Raw genomic sequence first — 23,016 nt, forward strand, 5'->3', positions numbered from 1 at the left:
TGTGAATTGGTTGATTTGTGGGAGAGAGTGGCACTGGGGGCCATCTATTCTGCCATTTTGACCAGAAGTGTCTGTCATGTTGTTTTAAGTATTATTTCTTTGACTGATTATCAGGTTGATATTTAGTCCTATGGTTAATAGTTTAATTGCCTACTACACACCTGGTTGGTGAGGGAGGGATTTCCATCCATCCTGGGGTTATAGTGAGAGCCAAGCATGAGACACGTGGTGCTGGGCAGATGAGATCAACAGCAGTTCATTAGTCACATATTCTCACACTTCTGGGGAGCAGGACACCACACACAACACAGGGCCACGTGGGGTTTGTACTCAGGAACAGAGTGAATCAAGGGCTGTGAGAGGCAGCTTTTTAGAGAGGTTGGGGCTTCCCCTGGTTCCTGCAGGAAGATATGACTGGCTTGGATGAATAATTCCTCAGATTGGCAAGAAACTGAAACCCCCTACTCAGGGATAAGTACGAACTGCAACTGATCCCCTTGATAAGGAGGGTTGTTTGGCTAGGGGACCTGATCCATGACAGCAGAGTTGGGGGTGGGGTGGTGAGGATTTATGGTATGGCCTTTTTTGGTTTCACCAGAAAATGAGGCAGTCCATAATACTGAGTCTTAATTTAGGCTTTAGACCACAATTAGCTCTGTTTATTTTCTTTCAGTGACTTATCTATTTAATATGCAGGGTAAGAGATTATTGTTATTTTGTTTGTTTGGTTTTGCTATACCACAGAGTATATAAAAGAGACCAGAGTATATGAAAAGTTAGGGTCAAATCATGGTAGGCCAGGTAGACAGAGTCTGAATTTAATTTGATAGCAGCATTGACATCTTTAAAATCGTTAAAAATATAGCTTGCTTTATGAGATCTTTTAAGAAGAAATTGTTTCATTTTGTTTGCTTCAAAGTCAAATTCTGAAGGAAACTTAACCATAATGAAAAAGAATACACCATTTTCTAAAAAAAGTTTGATCAGCTTTGTATGAGACTGTACTGCTGTTCTCAAATATGCTATGTCAAGTAAGGAGGAACTGAAGCAAAAATATGGTGAGCTATTTTGTATGATTTTGATAAGTTACGTCTAATACGCATTTAACATTTCTCCAACATCATTGACATGAACATTTCATGAAAAAGCTAATTTTTTAGATCAGCTGATACTTAGAATAGAAAGTGCTAAAACAATTATGTCATTTCTTCTGCTTCTCATGGAAGACCAAGAGAAAGTATAATTGTCATCTTGAGGACATGTGCGTTATGTCCTCACCACTGGAACTTTTGTAGAACTGAACAGAGCTTACAAAGCAGGCATTGACACCTAAGTTTCTACCTCCCCATAATAGATGGCCTTTTCTTTTATTGTTTTACCAGTGCAATTATATACAATTCAATTTTCTATCGTGAGCCTCTTTAGTTATTTTCAGGAAAAAAAAAATGAGTATAAAACTACAGAAATAAAATAAGGTTCAGGTTAAACCTCTTCCAAAATCACAATTTCTTCCTGATAAATTTGGTGAAAACTTGCATTCACTTTCTCAGTAACAAAGGGAGTTTTTGTCATCAGGGTTAGTTTCATAGAAACATTACCACTTCTTCTGACATCTGTCAGGATAAATATTATTTGTATATTGTGTTCCTGCTAAGGAAGTGACATTATAGGCTTTATTTTCAGCTGGAAGTAGTTTGACACATTTTTCTCAGTATTCTTAATAAAATAAAATTAAAGGAATGAATAATTGATCCCGTTAGGAGGGGGTGAAAACATTTAAGATATTTAACCTATAAGAGAGGAGGAAAAATGGTATTATTAATGTGAAATGTAAGGGTATAAATATAAAATCTATGTGAATTGGCCATGGAGAAAAGGGCAAGAAGAAATGTGATTCAATAAAAGTAGATTTATAGTGATCTTCTAGAATGTTTTCTTGGCAATTAAAATGATGGCCAAAGTTATATAGAAAAAACAACAATGTGGGAGTCAAAATAAAACAATGGGTTCTAATCTTAGCTTTTCTATATCCTGGACAACCTACAGCAAGTTTCTAACCTTTTTAGTTTCAGCTGCTTTGTCCTGAAAATGCTATGTGTAGTACCTAACTCAAAACGTTTCAGAGATCGTTAAAAAAGACAATACAAAAAAGAATAGTGTCATAGGAAAAAACTCTAGGAAAACAGAGGAGAAACTACAGAAGTTTTAGTTACTTTCTCTTTCCTTACTTCCCTGAAGATAATACTAAAGAGACTGAAAAAAATCAAATAATATATTAAATATAAAATAATATTGGTTCAGGGTACAAAACTCAGATAGAATCCATCTCTTCAAAGTCATATATTTTGAGATGTTTTGATGATTAAAATATCAATAAGTCTGATGTAATACAAAATTAGATGGAAAAAAATGAAGGAACTCACTTTTTGTTTAAAGCATAATTTCAATGGGTTGTTTAAATATTCTTAGTCCAGTCATCTAACACTATGTAACATATTTTTTGTCCATTCCAGATAGTAGTAATAATTTTTAATGGATTAAAGAAAATAACTGAAAATACCTGTTCTAAATAAATCTTTAATAAAGAAAAAAATCATCTTATATTGGCAAGTAGAAGCTGTTGAACTGTGTTGGATACTTTCTTCACCAAAAGCAAATTGATTTTGATGAGAACAGTTTCAGCCTGTAGTGTTAAAATAACACGGATATCTGAATTTCATTTATATCCCTAAAGTGGCTCAGCAAATTTAGAGCATTACTCATTTGCATACCAAGATATATAAATATTAATCCAATTATTTATTTAACAGATATATATGGAAATCATATTTGTATTATAATGATAAAAGGTGTAATATTAAAATATATAAAAATTTCATCTCTGTAACGTTTGCTAAAGATAGATGTAAACATGGCATAGAAATGTACACAGGCATACAAAAGTAGAAATTGTACTGACAAAACAAATATAATCTTTCCCAACTAATCACTTGCAGTTACAAATTAAATTGTACAGTATCATTTGTGGGCTGCCTAAAAGCCAGAAACATTTCCTTTCCTTAATCTTCTGGTAGATTCTGGCTCCCACCTTTTTCATACCATGGTACTTTCTCCTTTTAATGATCTGATTGCAGCCTCTGCCATCACTCTTCTCTCTAGAACTGATGGAGCAAGGAAGGGCTGTAGTGCGCTGCTCTCCAACCCTTACTTTCTGATTCCAAACCAGGTGTGCTGGCATTAACCAGACAGGAGACACACTGCCAAGTCACTTACTTGGAGCAAAAGTGTGGGCTTCACTCTAGCTTTCCCATATATTAGCTGTGTTGTCTTGAGCACTCACCCTCACGAAGCCTCATCTTTCTCACATGTAAAATATAGGGTTTGTTCCTTTGTCTGTTTGCTTTTTTATTTTAGAATCTAATGAGATAATGCAATTTTAAAGATATTTTCTAACAATAGAACAAAAGGTAGATAATTATTTTTGACACCATTATCACTGATACATTAGCCCCACTTGGAGAAAAAGAGGCATTTCAGTGTTCATCCGTTCATTACTCATTCGAGTATGTATTTAGTTCTACCTAGATACCATGTACTTGCTCCACATATCATACCAGAACCCCAACATTGCACAACCAATACAACAGCTCCTCCTCTTTGTTAATGAAAAGCAAAGGGTTCATATGTCATGTCCCATTTTCCTTTTCATTTCTACCCTCTACGAGTATCGTAACTACTATAAACACAAATGTTCTGCGAGTTTTGTTATCAAGAAAATGTCCATATATATTTTGGTCACAGAAAACTCAAACTATAACTTTCATTCCTGAATTAGTTTTCTATCATCAAATATCAAATTTAGTAGCTTAAAACAACACACATCCAGTATCTCATGGTTTTCATGGGTCAAGAATCTAGACATGGCTTAATCACGTCCCTTGGTCATGATCTCATGAGGCAGCAATCTATGTATTAGCTGGGCTGTGTTCCTTTCTGGAGCTTGGCTGTCCTCTTCGAAGCTCACATCATTGTTGGTGGGATTCCATTTGTTTGGGTTATAGAGCTGAATTCCCTGTTTCTTGCTGGCTGTCACCCAGAGGCCACTCCCAGCATATAGAGGCCTCCCTCCATTATTTGCCATGAGGTCCTCTCTCAGGCCTCTCACACATAGCAGCTTACTCCTTGAAGGCCAGCAGGAAAATCTCTCATTCTACTCTGCTAAGATGGAGTTTTATATAGTAAGAAACAATCATGGTAGTGGCCATCCATCACCTTTGTCAGATCCTGTTGATTCAAAGCAAGTCACAATTTCTGCCTGAACTCAAAGGGAGGGGCTTGTACAGGAAATGGCTCCTGGGGATCATGATAGAGCATGTCTGCCACAATCTCATATTATGTTAAGAAGTACAAAAGGAACACTTCAATGAAATTTTGAATTAGAATAGCATTTTTTCTTCCTACTTATATTTTATGTAAGAAAAACTGACATTTATTTTGAAAAACACATAATAGCTTTACACTAAGTTGAAATTATTTTATTTCCATTGACATTATAGGGTTACATAAGTATCTCCCAATAAAACAATTTTCTTTAACACGCATAGTGAATGACTCTTCCCCTAGTCCTGGCCTGCTATCAATGAAATTAATATTTAAACAATTCAGTATCAAAGCCATACCTATAAACTAACCCTATTTTCTAATTTTATGACATCCAATTTCATATCAAACAATCATTTTGTTTTGGACCCTAAATACTGTTAAATGGAATAAATTTACTTTTAATTGTCTTTTATAAAAGTATCGAGAAAACCCTTTGGATTTATTCTTTATGGTTCTAATTTTGCAATTGCTTTATGTAAGCCACAAGGAAGAAAATAGAAAATCTTTGTGCCGCTGCATGAATGAAAAATGTATGTATGAATGTGGAAGTCCTGGGAAATTTTCTTGGTGGGAATTATTTCTGAAGTATATCAGGAGGAAAAAATCCTACATACTTTAATTAAAACTACTATAACAGCACACACATCATCTGTCATTTGAAAAGTATTGTTCACCAACGCCAGTATACTAGTGTTCTTTGCTGTATTTTTGACTTGTCTTCCTTACTTCCCATGCTGTATTAGTCCGTTTGTGTTGCTATAACAGAAACACCTGAGACTGGGTAATTTATAAAGGAAAGAGGTTTATTTGGCTTACGATTCTGGGACAGCTGCATCTGGCAAAGGCCTCAGGCTGCTTCTACTCATGGTGGAAAGTGGCAGACAGCTGGCGGGTACAAGCAGATCACATGGCGAGAGGAAGCAAGAGAGAGAGAAAAGGTGCCAGGATCTTTTTAAGCAACAAGCTCTCGCGGGAACTAATAGAGCGAGAACTCACTCATTAATCCCCCTTCCCCTAGGGAGAGCATTAATCCATTCATGAGGGATCTGCCCCCATGACTCAATCAGTTTCCAACACTGCCACATTGGGGATCAAATTTCCACATGAGTTTTGGAGGGAACAACACATCCAAACTCCATCATTCAGCCCTTGGCCCCCCAAAACTCATGTCACTCTCACATACAAAATACAATCCTTCTGTCCCAACAGTCCCAAAAGTCTTATCTTGCTCCAGCAACAGCTTAAAAGTCCAAAGTCTCATCTGAAACCAAAAGCAAAAGTCCTTCCAGCTGTGAACCTGAAAAACAAAACCAAATTTATCTACTGCCAAGATACAATGGTGGAACAGACGTTGGGTATACAGTCCCATTCCAAAAGGGAGGAATAGGCCAAAAGAAAGAAAAAACAGGCCCCAAATAAGTCCCAAACCAAGCAGGGCAGACATTATGTCTTAAAGCTCCAAAATAATGTTCTTTGACTCCAAGTCCTGCATCCTGGGCACAATTGGGCATCAGGCAGCCTCATTCCCACAGCTCTGCCAGGTGCAGCCCAGTGGGCTGCACTGGTGCCTGCAACTTTTCCAGGCCGGTGTTCCACTCTGGTAGCTCCATAAATCTGGGGTCTCCATGGCAGTCCTTCTCTCATGGCTCCACTAGGCATAGGCACTGTTGGGGTTTCTCTGCTGCAACTCTGAGCCCACATTTCTGCTCAGCATTGCTCTAGTGAAGGCTATCTGCAGTAACTCCACCCCTGTGACAGATCTCTTCCTGGACCCCCAGACTTTTCCATACACACTTTGAAATCTGGGTGGAGGCTCCCAAGACTTCCCAGCTCTGGCATTCTGTGAGCCTGCAGACCTAACACCACGTTGACGCCGCCAAGACTTCCTGCTTGTATTTTCCCAAGCTGCGGGTCCAGCCTCACCTGTGGCCAATTTAGCCATGGCTGGAGCAGCCAAAGCAGCTGGGGTGCTGGTGCTGGAAGCAGCTTCTCCAGGTGGCCCTGGGCAGCAAGCCCATGGAGGGTGCCTTGAGCCTGTTTGCCAAGACCATTCTCTCTTCCTAGGCCTTTGGGCCTGAAATGGAAGGGTTGGTCCCAGACGCTTCTGCAATGCAATGCCTTCAGGGCCTTTTTTTCCTTCTCTTGATAATCCCTTTTCTTTGTAGTGATCTTCTTAGGTAATGGTTGCTGGGCTGCACCATTGCATGCTCTCTGCTTTTCTACCACATGGCCATGCTGCAAATTTTCCAAATCTTTATGCTCTGCTCCCGTTTCAAATTCTGGCTTTACATCATGCCTTTTCTGCCATAACTCAGCATAGGTTGTTAGAAATAACAATGCAGTGTCCTTAATGCTTTGCTGCTTGGAAATTTCTTCCGCCAGATACTCTGGTTCACAACTCTTAAGTCCCACCTTCCACAAAGTCCAATGGCATGGACACAATGCAGCCAAATTCCTTGCTATGGCATACAAGGGTGATCTTTTGTCCAATTCCCAATAAGTTCCTCATTTCTATCTGAGACCTCATCATCTACATGGTCTTTACTGTCCACATTTCTATCAGCATTCTGCTCACCACCACATAAGTCTCTACAACATTCCAAACTTTCCCTTGTCTTTCTGTCTTCTTCTAAGTCCTCCAAACTCCTCCAACCTTTGCCCATTACCCAGTACCAAAGCTGCATGCACATTTTCAGGTATCTGTTTAGCAACATCCCACTTCTCGGTACCAATTTCAGTATTAGTCCATTTGTGTTGCTATAACAGAAATACCTGACACTGGTTAATTTATAAAGGAAAGAGGTTTATTAGGCTAACGATTCTGGGACAGTTGCATCTGGCATGGGCCTCAAACTGCTTCTATTCATGGTGGAAAGTGGCAGGCAGCCAGCAGGTACAAGCAGATCACATGGCAAGAGGAAGCAAGAGACAGAAGCAAGAGAGAGAGAGAGAAGGTGCCAGGGTCTTTTTAAGCAACGAGCTCTCGCGGGAACTAATAGAGCAAGAACTCACTCAATAATCTCCCTTCCCCCAGGGAGAGCACTAATCCATTCATGAGGGATCCGCCCCCATGACTTAATCAGTTTCCAACACTGCCACATTGGAGATCAAATTTCCACACATGCTTTGGAGGGGACAACACATCCAAACTCCATCACATGCCAATGTCTGTTTTAGTCATATGACAGGTCAAATTGGATTCATCTCATGAAGTATGGTGTGAATATGAATATCCTTTTATATATTCTTGAATCGCATGTAACATTTTAATATTTTAATAGTATTTACATTAGAAAAGACAAATATTAACTCAAGTTCATGGAAATATGATATGAATTTTTTTCTTTGAATCTTTAATGTATATAAAGAATATATATTTAAAACTAGGAAAAAGCGGACACTAAACAGCAATTTTTATGCCTGGAGCAACTTGTTGAATAAGAAAAAAACAGCAGGAATAATTGAGTTTGAAATTTGAATGCTCAGGCTTAGAGTCAAATTAGACTTGGCATGAGTGTGGTATTCCATTTTGATGTTGGTGGAAACTATCAAGCATGGGTTGTTATTAAGGTAACTGATGTGCATTGTGTGTTTGTACGAATGTTTTTCTTATATTGAACAAAAATAAGTAAAGATATAGGAAAATAGTGAAATATTCTTCAGGTCTTTGTGTTCGAGCATTAATGAACAAATTCTATCATTTATAGGCCACAAAGGGGGATTACTGTGGATTTTTAATATAATTTGGTTTATTTTCCTAAATGTTTACATGGATGGTTTATAATATAGAAATAAGTAGGTGAAAGAGTATAAAAGTAAACTTTCACACCCTTACTTGAGCATGTAATTAACATAAAATTTTAAAAAATAGATTTAATTGAACTATCCTTTGGGATTTTACCATTATGACACAATATATTTTCATTTTGTGATAACTTTATTATGAATAATAAAACAATTTATTTAGAGACTAGTATTTATAAGTTACACTAATACAAATTTTGCTTTTCCTTGGTTCTTGGATGTAGCAAATGATAGTATTGAAATGAAACCAATGTTTAATTTTGTTAAAATTTAAAGCTCTAATTATAACCTCATAATATTTTTATATATTATTATAACGTTGAAAATATAAACATTCTTTGTGATACTCTAAAATACCAGGGATTTTAATGTAGCATATTAATAAATATATAAAACTAAAGTAGATTTAAATTGCAAATTTAAATGCAAGTGCAAAATTTTTTTCTTAGGATGTTCATTTGTTTTGTGCATAGCTTATTTTAAAAGTGACTACATAATAGCATATTTATCAAATACTGATAATATACATAGAGACTTAAAAAGACCAATGCATTTAAAATTTTAATTCTAAGGTTAGAAGAGGTAATGCTTTTTCTTAGTGGTTTTGCTACTTTTATCACTGAAATTTTATATAAATATTTCAACATACTTTGGTTTTCCGCATTGTAAATTTCCCTGTAAGACTTCCTTAACTACCGCTATGCTTATATGTTGTGAAATCACTATAACTTTTGACTTATGTTCTCTATAGTAGCCCTTGAGTTCACGTGTCTCTCTACCCTGCCATACTGTAAACTCACGAACAAGAACAATGCATTTTCATAGCATTTTATCAATGTTTCTAGATGGAAGAGCAGGAGAGAGGCAAGAGGAGATTATGTTGATAAAAATTTGACAAAATTTGAAAAACAGTGATACTATAAACATCACTTGTCAAGGCCCATTTAGTTCTAAGCGTTTCAGTTCAAAATCAATGTTGCTTCTTGAATTTGTCCCAACTTTTATTGGCATCCTGCTTTCTAGATTTGAGGAGGGGTGTTACATTTTCATAGAAACATTTTTGGTCATTTGTCTATAATGCATAAAATATCAAAGTACCACTACAGCAATGTGAAGTCAAAGTGTCCAGATTTAAATTTTTAGAAATTGTACAAGTTCAATTCATTTTCATAACATCCAAATTAGGATACAAGCAACTACTGTAAACAAAAAATGTTATCCTTCCTGGATCTTTATATTTTCTACCATGCTATTCTTTCACACATTTTTAATATTTCTTCGCAACTTTATTGTCTACATGAAAAACAATAGCAACAGCATCAGCAAAAGGAACAGTAATTTTTTAAAATTTACTGTGTGCCTGAAGTGATTTGTGTGTATATAATCTCATTCCTCATGGTATCATCATGACTATATGTAATTTCATTTTACCAAAGACACTGATGCTTATGAAATATATTTAGAAAGTGTTTTGGGTACTTGAATTCACTAGTGTGAAGCTGTAGTTTACAAAATTAAATAATTATTGTGTCTGAGCCACTTTATCAAGATGGCTATATAGTTTCATATCACTGGTCCTTTACTAAAGGTTTATAGAGTATGATCAGTCACCAAAAATCAAATGACACTAAAAACCCAACTACTTAACCCTCAAGACATTGTCATCTTCAGAATGAAACTATACCTAAATTTTTTAAGTAGTCACTTATTAGATTTTGAAGTTCCACTACTATACTTTTAGCCACAAATTTACAAGATGTAACCATCTTATATCTATTTATTAATTCTAAGTATATGACTGCACCATATATGTATAGTGTTGAAATTATTTTTCATAGGATAGTTTCACCTTCTAATTTTTAAGCTTGAAAAGGTATATGCAAGACCAATACCCTGAGCTCTTTACTCTTCTATGCTCTAATATTGATTTACACTCTAATATTAAATTATGTTATATGAGAAATTTTGATATGAGATATGGTCTTGAACATTATCACATTTAGGATATCTCATGAATCACTTTTTGGGATCTCAGAATGACCAAGCATTAAAATTGATAGGGTTATGCTAACCGTGTTATAAGTCCAGTATTCGTGTGAGTTTTTATGGAACCTTTTATAAATAATGAATTATAGCTTGTGGGTAATTCAACTATGGAAAGTGAAACAAATCTTTGGTTAGAAATCTACATTTTTTAAAGCAAAAAATTCATGGAATAGCCCTTTAATTATGACTGGCTATTTTTAAAATCCTCATTTTATATTTCCTGAGATATCCTTGGTACACTCAAGAAATTGGGCTAAACTAATTGATTGAAGGATGGCTAACAAGATTTCTTCATATGCTATCTTTTACTCACATCTACCTAATGTCTTACTGTTGAATCCATCCTGGTTATTACTTAAAGCTAATATCTAAGAACTCAACTGTCTCTACTCAGACTTAGTTGAGGACTAAGACATATACTAGAAGATGTTCTGCATTCATACAGTTATATCAAATTGGTATCATAAATTAATTTTGGGGAAAAACATTAATGCTGGACAAAGAAATTTGTGGCAGAAAAGCTCCACAGGTGGGGACAGGGAGAGCTAGTGTTTTGTTTAACTATGAACCTTTGACAACAAAGGGGCACTTAAAGGCATATAGTCTTTATTATATATATTGGGGGGGTGCTTTTTTATTTGTTCTTATAGGCTAAATCTTAAGAGCATTTACCCTGGTCAAAAGCAGAGAGAGGGTGTGGGAGGTAGGGAAGGAGAGGGAGAGAATAGAGAAGAAGGAAGGAAGGAAGGAAGGAAGGAAGGAAGGAAGGAAGGAAGGAAGGAAGGAAGTTAGAAAGCATTACATTAACTGGAAAGAAGAATCAATGTTTTACTAAAATATATCCCTGCTGGATAAATGACAGGTTCTGTAATTCATTGTTACTGGTGGTTGAACGCTTGAACTGAGTAGATGCTGGCCACAGAGATTGTTTTTGAAGAGTCAAGTGTCAAGGGAACAGGGTTTGGAAAAGAGCTGGCTGTTAAAATTTGGATGTTTTGAAAGAGTTGAAAATGGTACTTCAATTATTGAATGGAATGAATTTCTATTTACAGAAATAATTAATTGCATCTTCATTAAAGATGAAGAATTCTGTTTTAAAATACCCTTGATATTTGTAACAAAAATATATCTGGTGTCCTATACATTTGTTAATGTTTAGCTGATTTAAAAAAAACTCATAGAAACTAAAAATATCAACACTTTATATCTATCTCAATTAAATTTTTCAAAATAATTATTCTCCACTCTCTTTTCATGTGGTTAATTACAGAAAAATCTGTACTATATAATAAGAAATAGTTTACTAAGTTGTTCATCAGTCAAGAATAATTATATTGTGACATTATAAGTGCCATGTTAATAGTACGCAGACAATATTAGCTGATGAGTTAAAGCTGAAAATGTATAATAGGATATGATCATTTTTTCACTTTATCAATTACAATCATTTGTATATTTTGATTGTGCTTTCTTAATTTATAATAGCCATTGCTGCCTTTCTGTAAGTGAGATGCTTCTTGATTTCATAAGTGAATTGTATGCTCTGGAGTTTCTTACACTAGAATATCCTCATAAAATTTTTACAAAAAATCTGGTCAAAAATTGTCAAGGCCTTAGTATATGATTCAATGTGGCTGAATTTAAAAAATTATTTGTTAATATCAGGCTAATCATTGTAGAGTCTACCAACATCCCAGAAAATCCTATTTAATATCAACTATTATTGAAATCTGAATGATGTATTTTTGTTATAGGTGTTCTTTTCCAATATTGATGTTGTATTTAGCTTCTGGATACCAGTCCCACTTTTCATTCACCCTGTAACTTGTGATGACTATTGTCCCTTCTTAGATTATTACTAATAATTTGCTAATTTCTCCATGCAGGTAATGGATTAGGAATTAGAATTGTGGGTGGTAAAGAAATTCCTGGACATGGCGGAGAAATTGGAGCCTATATTGCCAAGATTCTTCCTGGGGGAAGTGCAGAACAGACAGGGAAACTTATGGAAGGTAAGAATAAGTGATGTCAAAGCAAAGTAAAATGAGTGTATTCATATTAAATGTAATTTAATTTAATATGCAAATTTTTCTCATTCTTTATTGTCTAAGTAAAACTCTTTCCTTCTGGTTAATTGTGATCTTTTGATATAATAATGTAAAAGATATGTTTGCAAATATATTCATTTTATTTTCGATTGCATTGTCCTTATGGTTAGCTATGAGAATATCACCTTAAGAAACACTAAATAGTCAAATTTTTTTACTGGCTGGGACAATTTTATTTTTTTTAAAAAAGAGGACCTTCGTTATCTGGAATAATGTTTCATAAATACCAAGAAAAATTATATTGAAATACAAGCTACAAAATTTCACAGATGATACAGTACACACTAAGGTTAAGTCAGAAAACTGGACAGCCCACAGGCGAAGTCCACCTGCTGCCTGTTTCTGTAAACAATGTTTTATTGGAACACAGCCATAATCGTTAATTTACATATTGGATGTGGATGCTCTCCTGCTACAGCAGCAGAACTGCATTCACAACAGAGACTACGATCTGCAACAACTAAAATATTTACTCTTTGTCCCTTTACAGAAAAAGTTTGCTAAACCCATTGTCTACTTTTAGATTCTAATCACCTCATTACATCATAAGTATTTTAAAATAATGAACTTTACAGATGTAGCTAATGGGACATAAAATACGTATTTTGTCATTTTCTTTCAGTGAAATATTGCAGGTGGATTCTCAAAATACATAATGATAATTTTCAATTGACAATCAGATAATGTGGTTATTTGCATTCTCCAAACTAACATAGTTTGCAAGCTTTTGGTGACATTGTTTATGATGAACATTGTTTGTCATTAAGTAGGTGCAATCTTTTAATTTTTACTCTGAATAAAATACTTATTTGGAAAAAGTGTTTTTCTGCCATTTCATAGTTTAATAAAATTTTGTCTGTTGTTGCTTTAAAACTTTATGTTAAAAATGATTCACTGTTATTTTCTTAAATTAAATCTATTGGAACCTACCAAAAAAATCCTTAGAAATTCTGATAGACTATTAGCATAAACACAAACTGGAGGCAATATTTATCACAGTGTTATGCTGAAGCCAGCTTGCTCCATCTCATTAAGATACACTATTTACATGTCTTTCCAACTTCAAATTCAGTGACATTATGTTAATAGCTTGAATTGGCCATGGTGGGAGTATTTATAATGTGGAAATAGGCAAATGGTATAAATCATGCCTTTGTTTGTTTGTTTGCTTGTTTGCTTTTAGAATGTTTACCAGCACATCACCAAATATATAAATGAAAGCATATTATTAAAAATATTCTGATGGCATTTATAGAACAGGGAAAGTTCGGAGAGCTAGCTAGACAGATAAATGAATGAAAAGATTGTGTGAACTGACAAAAAACAATTATAAGAAAAGCACTGGGTCTGTATGAATTTTCTGCAACTGTAATCCTATCATTCCCAATGCTCCTCCTTAGGTGTTTCACTCCAGTTAGGATATATGAATTGAGACCCATTTTTAAGGATGGGAATGAAAATCACATTTTATACTCCAGAATGAAATCGAATGTTTTTTATTTTAAAATAAAAATTGCAATAACAGCCATGCCTATCATTTGGCAAAGAAACTTGAATCGTTTATAGATAAAATTTTATATCCTTCTTTGGATTAACACCATAGAAATTAGCAAATGCTACAAATAAGGATAATTTTAAAGACAATCTCAATGAAGTATTAGATGGTGAAGTGATGCTCTTTGCACTTGTTACCTTATGTGGCCTATTTTGTGTTCATAAGTTTAATTTTAAAAAATAGATATAATAAAAAAAATCAAACAAGAGAGAAAACTGAAGTGAACATAGTGATTTTATAAGCTCTAAGACTGCCACTAAAGTTCTCTTATTTTATTTTAGAACTAGTAGTTTTGCAGTTTATTTAATTGGTTTTAGGTGAAAATTTTAAACAGCATGCATATGATTTAAGATTTTATTTTTATTAAATGTTTTAATTATTCATTCTCACAAAGTTTTGCCAATGTGCCAAGTCAAGCCTTTCTATGAGCATTGATCCTCTGGTTGGAGTCCATTTCTTGTGAATCCTACACCCATAATTTATTATTCATGATTTCCAGCTTAGCTTTATTTATGCTTACAACATAGGTCTTTAACAAAACCCTTGATAATATTTCTATTAGATTCATGATGCTGTCTTGACTGTCAATATTTATATACTGTTTTGAACATTAAATATTCTGAGAAATAAGTTTGACATGTAGTAAACTGTATTCTTTCTCCTACCCACAAAGGCTATACCTATACCTGTGCTACCAGGCTAGAATGGTAAAGATTCACTCCTTTTCTGTCCAAAGATTAACAAGCTAAAAGGCCACCAGTCCAAATGGGTATCCACGAGCATTCACCTTGCTTAGAACAGTACATTTTCTGGTACTTTATGAGTGTGTATGTGTGCATGTGTGTCTCTGTGTGTGTGTATATTTGTTTTGTCTATATGTATGTGTTTAATTTAAATATGATATCATGAGGGCTTAGGGCCTTCAGCCTCAACTCCTAATAGATTATCCAAACATTCCGAAGAAGTAGATTGGTTGAAATATAACCCCGATTTTTACGCCTGAGGTGAGGCACCACTATAATGATACGAATTGTATATCACTGTAGATTTTGTTTTCTTTTAAATTTTTTTTTATTTTATGACCATTGATTGTTTTTAAATTTTGTATTGCTTTTATATGGATATAAACAAAAGCAAAGATAAGGTGAATAACTTGTTCAATTACACAACCAAGAGGTGGGCAATATTATGATTCTTCAAGAATAAAAAGAATGGAGAAAATCCTTTTCTGCTACACAAAATATTGATGACCATTGATTTTTAAAAATTTATTTTTTGAAGAAAATAAAGATTAATATCTTTTAGTTTGAAGTTTCTTCCTAAGGAAAAAAATATACATACATGATTAGGTAGGGAGATAGATAGACGGGTGGATGGATAGATAGGGTGTGTCTGTGTGTGCATTTATGTAATTGAATATCTCCATCTGTATAATGAATTCCAGGGTAGACTTAGGAATGATGATCTCTTCAAGACATATCTTTGTTTTCTGTATTTCTGAAAACAAAAGTGTACAGACTGAGCTCTTATTGATTCGATATTACCTTCCAGTTGATTTAAAACATGAATGACAACTTGGTTGTCAGAAGAATTCATAGACTGTATTTTCTCCCACTCCAAACTACAAAGTTATTGTTCAGACAAGTTTGACTGGGTGTATTCTGTTTTTTTCAAGTTTATTCATTTCTCCTATAATAGGCTTTTTTTTCTTAGTACTTGAGTATAGCATTTATTTTTTATAGTTTTAATTTTAATTGAAAAATAATAAAATGTATTTATGGGTTACAGTATGATGTTTTGATGCATGTATACATTGTGGATAATTAAATCAGTCAATTAGCATATAGCAGGCTTTTCAGACTCAACAGGGTCTGACATTTTAACACTTGTGGCACTCTATGGCATAGTCATAGTATGTTGACTTTGGGAAAGTGTATTAATTCATTTGCTGTTGTTTCCTCTAGCTTTTATTCTCTGGATTTATCCATTTAAAATATACTGACTGATCATGTAGATTTTCAGTTGCTATAAGCCACGTGCTATTCTGAAAGTACTTGTTTATATAACTACATTAAAGGGAAAACAAAATTTCCTGGTATAATTTCTGAGTGACTGTTCTGGTTATTTGTTTGAAAAAAGATTCTATTCAATTTCTTTTTATTGAAACATAATTGATTATAGATATTTGTAGGGTACAGAGTTTAATATCACTATTTATGTACAATATGTGATGATTAAATCAGGGTAATTAGCATATTCATCATTGCAAAATGTAATCACTCTTTGTGTCTATTAACCAATTTCTCCCTAATCCTCTCTCCCTCCCCCTTTCCCACCTCCAGTAACCACAGTTCTGAACAAGATTGTCTATTGTGTTAAACATTATAGGACAATGTTATTTTAATGCTGATAATTAGTCATAATTATTATTGCAAAATCGTTAGGTTATACTCAAGAAATTGGTTTTAAAACATTTATAATATTAGCTTGTGTGCTATCTCCTAATATAAAAAATGCAGTTATAGTGTTCCATTATTCCAAGTTTACTAAACCAGTCTTTTAGTTTCACATCAATCTACATTGATTTTCTGAAAATCTACTCAGCAAATCAAATACTTGAGGGATCCTAATCTTCTATAATCTTAAAATTTCATGTCTCATACTTAAGTTAATCCATTTTGAGTAAGTTTTGGTATGTGGTGAGAGGTGTGGGTCTAATTTCATTCTTCTATATATGGATATCCAGTTTTCTGAGCACCATTTATTGAAAAGGCTGCCCTTTCCCCAACGTAAGCTGTTGGTGCCTTTGTCAGATATGACTTGGCTATTAAGTACGTGGATTGATTTCTCATTCTCTATTGTGTTCCATTGGTCCGTATGTCTGTTTTTTATGCCAGTACCATGCTGTTTTGGATACTTTATAGTATAATTTGAAGTCAAGGAGTGTAATACTTTAATTTATTCTTTTGCTCAGGATTGCTTTTGCTATTCAAGGTCTTTTGTGGTTCCATATGAATGTTAGGATGTCTCTTCTATTTCTGTAAAGAATGTCATTGGTGCTTTGATGAGATTAATATTTAGATATATGTCATGTAACTATAAAACTCCTAGAAAAAACATAGGAGAAACACTTCAGGATTTAGGACCGGGCAAAGATTTTATGAATAAGACCTCGAAAGCACAGGTAACACAAGAAAAAAATAAACAAATGAGATTATATCAAACTAAAAAGCTTCTGCACAGCAAAGGAAACTATCAACATATGAAAAGACAACCTACAGACCAACAGATTAGGAGAAACTACTTGCAAACTATGCGTCCGACAAGGGATTAATATCCAGAGTATACAAGGAACTAAAACAACTTAACAGTAAAAAAAACATGATCTGATTTTAAAATGGGGCAAAGGAGCTAAATAGACATTTGTCAAAAGAAGACATACAAATGGCCAACAGGCACATGAAAAAAATACTCAACATAACTAGTCATCAGAGAAATACAAATAGAAACCACATCGAGATATCATCTCACCCCAGATAGACTGGCTATTAGCAACAAGAATGACAAATGCTGGTGAGGAAACAGAGAAAAGGGAACAATTCTACACTGTTGGTTGGACTATAAATTAGCACAGCCTTTATGGAAAACAGAACGGAGGTTTCTCAAACTACAGATCTAACTAGCATATAATCCAGCATTCCCACTTCTAGGTATATACCCAAAGGAATGGAAATCAACATGTCAAATGGAAACCTGCACTCCCATGTTTATTGCAACTCCATTTACAATAGCCAAGATATGGAACCAACCTATATGTCCATCAATGGATGACTGGATAAAGGAAATACAGTATATATAAACAGTGGAATACTACTCAACCATAAAAAGAATGAAATTCTGCTATTCACAGCAACATGGATGAACTTAGAGAAAAATATGTTAAGTGAAATAAACCAGGCACAGAAGAGAAATACCACAAGTCCTCACTAATAAGTGAGAGCCAGGAAGGAAGGAAGGAAGGAAGGAAGGAAGGAAGGAAGGAAGGAAGGAAGGAAGGAAGGGCAAAACAACAAACACAATAATAAAACAAACTTTCAGAAGGGGAGAACAGAGCTGTAGTTATTAGGTGGGCTAAGGGGTAGAGAGAGGGGGATTCGGGAGAAATTGGCTAACAGACACAAAGAATGAGTACATTTTGTAATGACGAATATGCCAACTATCCTGATTTGATCATCACATATTGTACACAAATACTGGTATTCAACTCTGTACCCCATAAATATGTATAAACAATTATGTTTCTACTTAAAACATAAATAAATAAAATCTTAAAATTTATTTCCCAGTAACATTTAGTAAACTTTCTTGAACAAATACTGAACAAAGAATGATCTTTTACTACCTATTAGTCTCCCTTTTAATTGCGTAAGATTAATCTTTGTTTTATTGAAAGAAATGAAGACAAAAGATCTGGGGAATTTAACTACAAATCTAATCAAGTTTCTAAAGTGTTGTTTCTTGCTATTTGCTTTAGGATTAAAATTTTAACAATTTTTAAACCAACAATGGTAGGGCTGTGAAATGTTCACCAATGTTGGAGTTTTAAATGATGTACAGTATTTTCTCTCATTTTGGTCTCTGACACTGATGTTCCTCTTGGAACTAATCTGAACATCTAAACATATACTAGAGTCTATGGACTTTTAATGTATATTTACAAATTGTCCCTTTCATTTTAAATCTTTATTCTTAGATAAACGATTGTGAACCTTTTATATTACAACATAAATACCAAGTTCAGTATAGTCAACACTTAAGCTAATGGACTCAACAAATTAGATACTTATTCTCTAATAAACTTTCTTTTAAAAAAGAAACTTTATTTTCTCTAGATAATTTTATTTGACCAAACATACTCAATATCATTTCAATTTTAGGAAGTTTTGAATTCATGATGTGCTTATTCTTTTAAAATAAATTTCTTTATATATTCTTCTCAGAGCAAAGTTCCAGCCATCTCCAAATCTGGGAATTCCATAATACAATTGTCACTACCTCATAATAAGCACACTTTTTTTTTAATCAATAAAAACTAGATTGAGGTTTTCTCTGTGTTCCATACCACACATCTATTATGTTCCCTAACATTGTGAGGTGTTTTTTTTTCCTGCATACTCAGTTCAGCACAGTGCTTAATAAAGCAAGAGTGCAAGCAATATTTGAAGAATGGAATAATAAAAAATTTCCTTTTCAATTACAAAATTGGATACTTGTTAAGATGTCACTCCTCACAGGGTTGTGTGAAGCAAGTAAAGTGATGCATGTAGTTACACTCTACTATTTGTAAACAGCCATGTACATTTAGGACAGCATCAATATTTAGTGATATAACTTTTAATTATCTTTTCAGAAAAGATGTACAAAATGGAAATCATTTCCTTTGGGCACATGTTCTCACAAATTTCAGCTTAACTACTCATAAATTTACATAAATTTATTCTACTTTTTTTTTTCTTCTTAGTGTTTCTTTGCTTTGAATTTAAATTCAGATCTTTAGAGTGGGGTGGGAGGACAGAATTGTTATTGACAGAAAAAACCCTCCAACATAGAAAATGCAGTACCGTCTTTCTGTGCATGGCTGAGTGTGAGATTTTTCTCTGCCATTTCTTCTCTATCCTAGAAGCTGCAAAATATCATGTTTGATCAGTGATTGAGAGAGGGTAAGGACACAAAACAGAAGAGTTTTAAATTAGAAGTTAAAAATCTCTATTCAGCTCCTTTGCCCATTTTTTGATTGGGTTATTTGTTTTTTTAGTGTATAATTGCTCGAGTTCTATGTATATTCCGGATATCAATCCCTTGTCGGATGCATAGTTAGCAAAAATTTTGTTCCACTCTGTGGGTTGTCATTTCACTCTCTTGATTGTTTCCTTTGGTGTGTAGAAGCTTTTTAGTTTGATATAGTCCCATTTGTTTATTTTTTCTTTTGCTGCTTGTGCTTTTGGGCTCATGTTCATAAAGCCTGTGCCCTGACCTAATTGCTGAAGTGTTCAACTATATTTTCTCTTAGTAATTTTACAGTTTCAGGTCTTATACTTAAGTCTCTAATCCATTTTCAGTTGATTTTAGTGTATGGTGAGAGATGCATATCTAGTTTCATTCTTCTACATATGGATATCCAGTTTTCCCAGCACCACTTGTTGAAGAGGGAGTTTTTTCCCCAATGTAGATTTTTGTTGTCTTTGTCCAGTATCAGATGGCTGTAAGACTGAGGGGTGATTTCTGGGTTCTCAATTCTACTCCACTGGTCTGAATGTCTATTTTCTTACCAGTACCATGCTGTTTGGTTATAATAACTTTGTAGTATAATTTGAAATCAGGTACTGTTATGCCTTTGGCTTTAATTATTTTGCTCAGGACTGCTTTGGCTATTTGGGGTCTTTTGTTTTTCCATATGAAAGGTAAGATTGTTTTTTGGGTTTTTTTTTTCATTTCTGCAAAGAATATCATTGGTATTTTGATGGGGATTGCATTGAATCTGTAGATCACTTTGGGTAGTATAGACATTTTCACAATGTTAATTCTTCCAATCCAAGAGTATGGAATATCTTTCCATCATTTTTGTCTTCTTTAATTTCTTTCAGAGGTGGTTTGTAGTTCTCATTGTAGAGGTCTTTCACTTCCTTGGTTAAATTGATCCCTAGGTATCTTATCTTTTTTGTATGACAATTGTAAATGGGCTTACTTTCTTTATTTTTCTTTCTGTTGATTCATTGTTTGAGTATATAAATGCTACTGATTTGGGGGCATTTATTTGTATCCTGCAACATTACTGAAGTTATTAGCCAGCTCTAGGAGTTTTTTGACAGAATCTTTAGGTTTTTCTGCATATATTATCATGTCATCTGCAAATAGAGAAAGACATACAAATGACCAACAGATACATGAAAAAATGCTCAACATCACTAGTCATCAGGGAAATGCAAATTAAAACTACACTGAGATACCAGTTCACCCCAGTAGACTGGCTGTAATCAAAAAGACTGTGAATAACAAATGCTGGCGAGAGTGTAGAGAGAATGGAATGCTCCTACACTGTTGGCGGTACTGTAAATTAGTACAACCACTATGGAAAACAGTATGGAGGTTTTTCAAACAACTACAGACAGATCTTCCATATGATCCAGCAATCCCTCTTCTGGGTATATACCCAGAGGAATGGAAATCATCACATCGAAGGGATGTCAGCACTCCCATGTTCATCGTAGCTCCATTTACAATAGCCAAGATATGGAAGCAACCTAAATGCCCATCGATGGGTGATTGGATAAGGAAATTGTGGTATATATACACCATGGAATACTACTCTGCCATAAAACAGAATGAAATACTCACATTTGCAGCAACATGGATGAACCTGGAGAAACTTACGTTGAGTGAAATAAGCAAAGCACAGAGGGATAAATACCGCATGTGCTCACTCATATATGGGAGCTAAGAGAGAAAGAAGGAAGGAAAGAAAAACCACAGTAGTGTGTTGGTCTTGCAAAGGGAGGGAATATTCCTTGGGCTACAAAGTGGAGTTGGAGGAAAAAGGGGAAAGAGAGGGAGGTTGGGAATAATTGAGTGGAGGACACAGGGTACAAATGCAATTTCTGGTAATGGGTATGCTGCCAGTATGAATCTGGCCCTCACATCATTGGCAGGAAGAGTGACAATTAGCTTTGTATCTCATGAATATTCGTAATAAAGAAAAATAAGTAAAATAAAATAAAATAAAATAAATTTAATTTGCTGCTAAATAAATAAATAGATAAATAAAATGAAAACGAAGTTAAAATGTCAACTCAAAATAGCAGATACTATGTGGAAGTGTTTGCTGCCTGACATCTTGTGTTTATGATTCATTTACACTTATATGGTAAGTGTGGTTTTCTTTCAGTTTGTACATTTTTACTGAAAGAACTCAGTAATTGAATTTCTCTATCACACAGCAACAATAGAAAGTCAGGATTTGATGTTTAAAATGTATTAAAAGTGGACAGGATTTTCTATTGTCTCAGCTCCCTCACCAATCAAGAAATTACCTTGCAAGACTCACACAGTTTATTCTTACCTTTCACCTATTAAGAAGCCCAGCTCAATGTCTCACATCTTCTGTGATGTCTTCTCTGATTCTGATGAGAGTAAGAGAGAGTGGGGAGGGGGGACTTCTTAGCATTCATGGTTTGATGTATGCAGTTTAGAACTTAATCAGGCACTGACCTGTAATTTTCATTACAAATTTTCAAGGGTGAAAAAAAAAAAAAAAACTTTAGAGAATAATGTGGCAAACAGCCATGTACTCGCCATACTGTTTGTCTTAATATTTTGCCTTATTAGTTTTTTTTTTTATTTTTAAAAGAAATAAGCACCTGTAAATCAGCTAAAGAATCCTGTAATCCATCTCTACTCATAAACCTTTGTTACTGCTGTGGAATAAACTTCCAGACTTCATTTGGGGTCACACTTGTGCTTGCTTTTCTATAGAGTGTTATGTACATGTTCATAAGTATATAATAGTTCATTTTGCTTGTTTACAAAATTTTATATAAGTGATATCTTACTGTACATTTCTTTGTGTCACTTTTATTTTTTTAGTTGCATAAAATTTTCAAGATTTATCCAAAGGTACATGTAGGTCTAGTTTATTTTAACTACTGGATTGAATTCTATAATTGTATGTCTCTCCTACAGTTTAATTTAAATGTTTGCTGGTTATTTAGGTTATTTATAGTTTTGTTTTTATCTTTACTGTTTCAAAGAATGCTATAATTAATTCTTTGAAGTAGTCTCCTTGTGCATGTGTACAGGAGTTTCTTCTATAATGAGATAAATTTCTAGGTTATAGTGACTATCAGTCTTGTTAAATAACACAGGAAAATGTTGTGCAGCTTCTTTAACTAGCTGATTTTTCAAATTCCTCTCCAAAGTTTTAGATGAATTCATCAGTGGCAAATCAGTGTTCTTGTTTCTTTACATTCTTTTTCCTCTTTCTCTACATTCCCTTTTTCAAATCTAATGTCGAATGATATCCCATTGTTTTTTATTTATCTTCCCTTCAGTAATATTGAGTATGAT

At 34.1% G+C, this 23,016-nt stretch overlaps 1 protein-coding gene across 3 annotated transcripts in view; it reads left to right on the plus strand.

Moving 5' to 3' along the window:
- PCLO (piccolo presynaptic cytomatrix protein) overlaps positions 1 to 23,016 on the plus strand; it is a 421,017-nt gene that overhangs the window by 249,069 nt on the left and 148,932 nt on the right. For all 3 annotated transcript variants that reach the window (XM_008589167.1, XM_008563007.1, XM_008566033.1), the window contains exon 10: positions 12,120 to 12,245. In XM_008589167.1, the coding sequence (XP_008587389.1) occupies positions 12,120 to 12,245 (126 nt within the window). The remainder of the gene's footprint in view (positions 1 to 12,119; positions 12,246 to 23,016) is intronic.

This window comes from Galeopterus variegatus, unplaced genomic scaffold, assembly GCF_000696425.1.
Source record: "Galeopterus variegatus unplaced genomic scaffold, G_variegatus-3.0.2 Scaffold0, whole genome shotgun sequence".
Taxonomy (NCBI): Eukaryota; Metazoa; Chordata; class Mammalia; order Dermoptera; family Cynocephalidae; genus Galeopterus; species Galeopterus variegatus.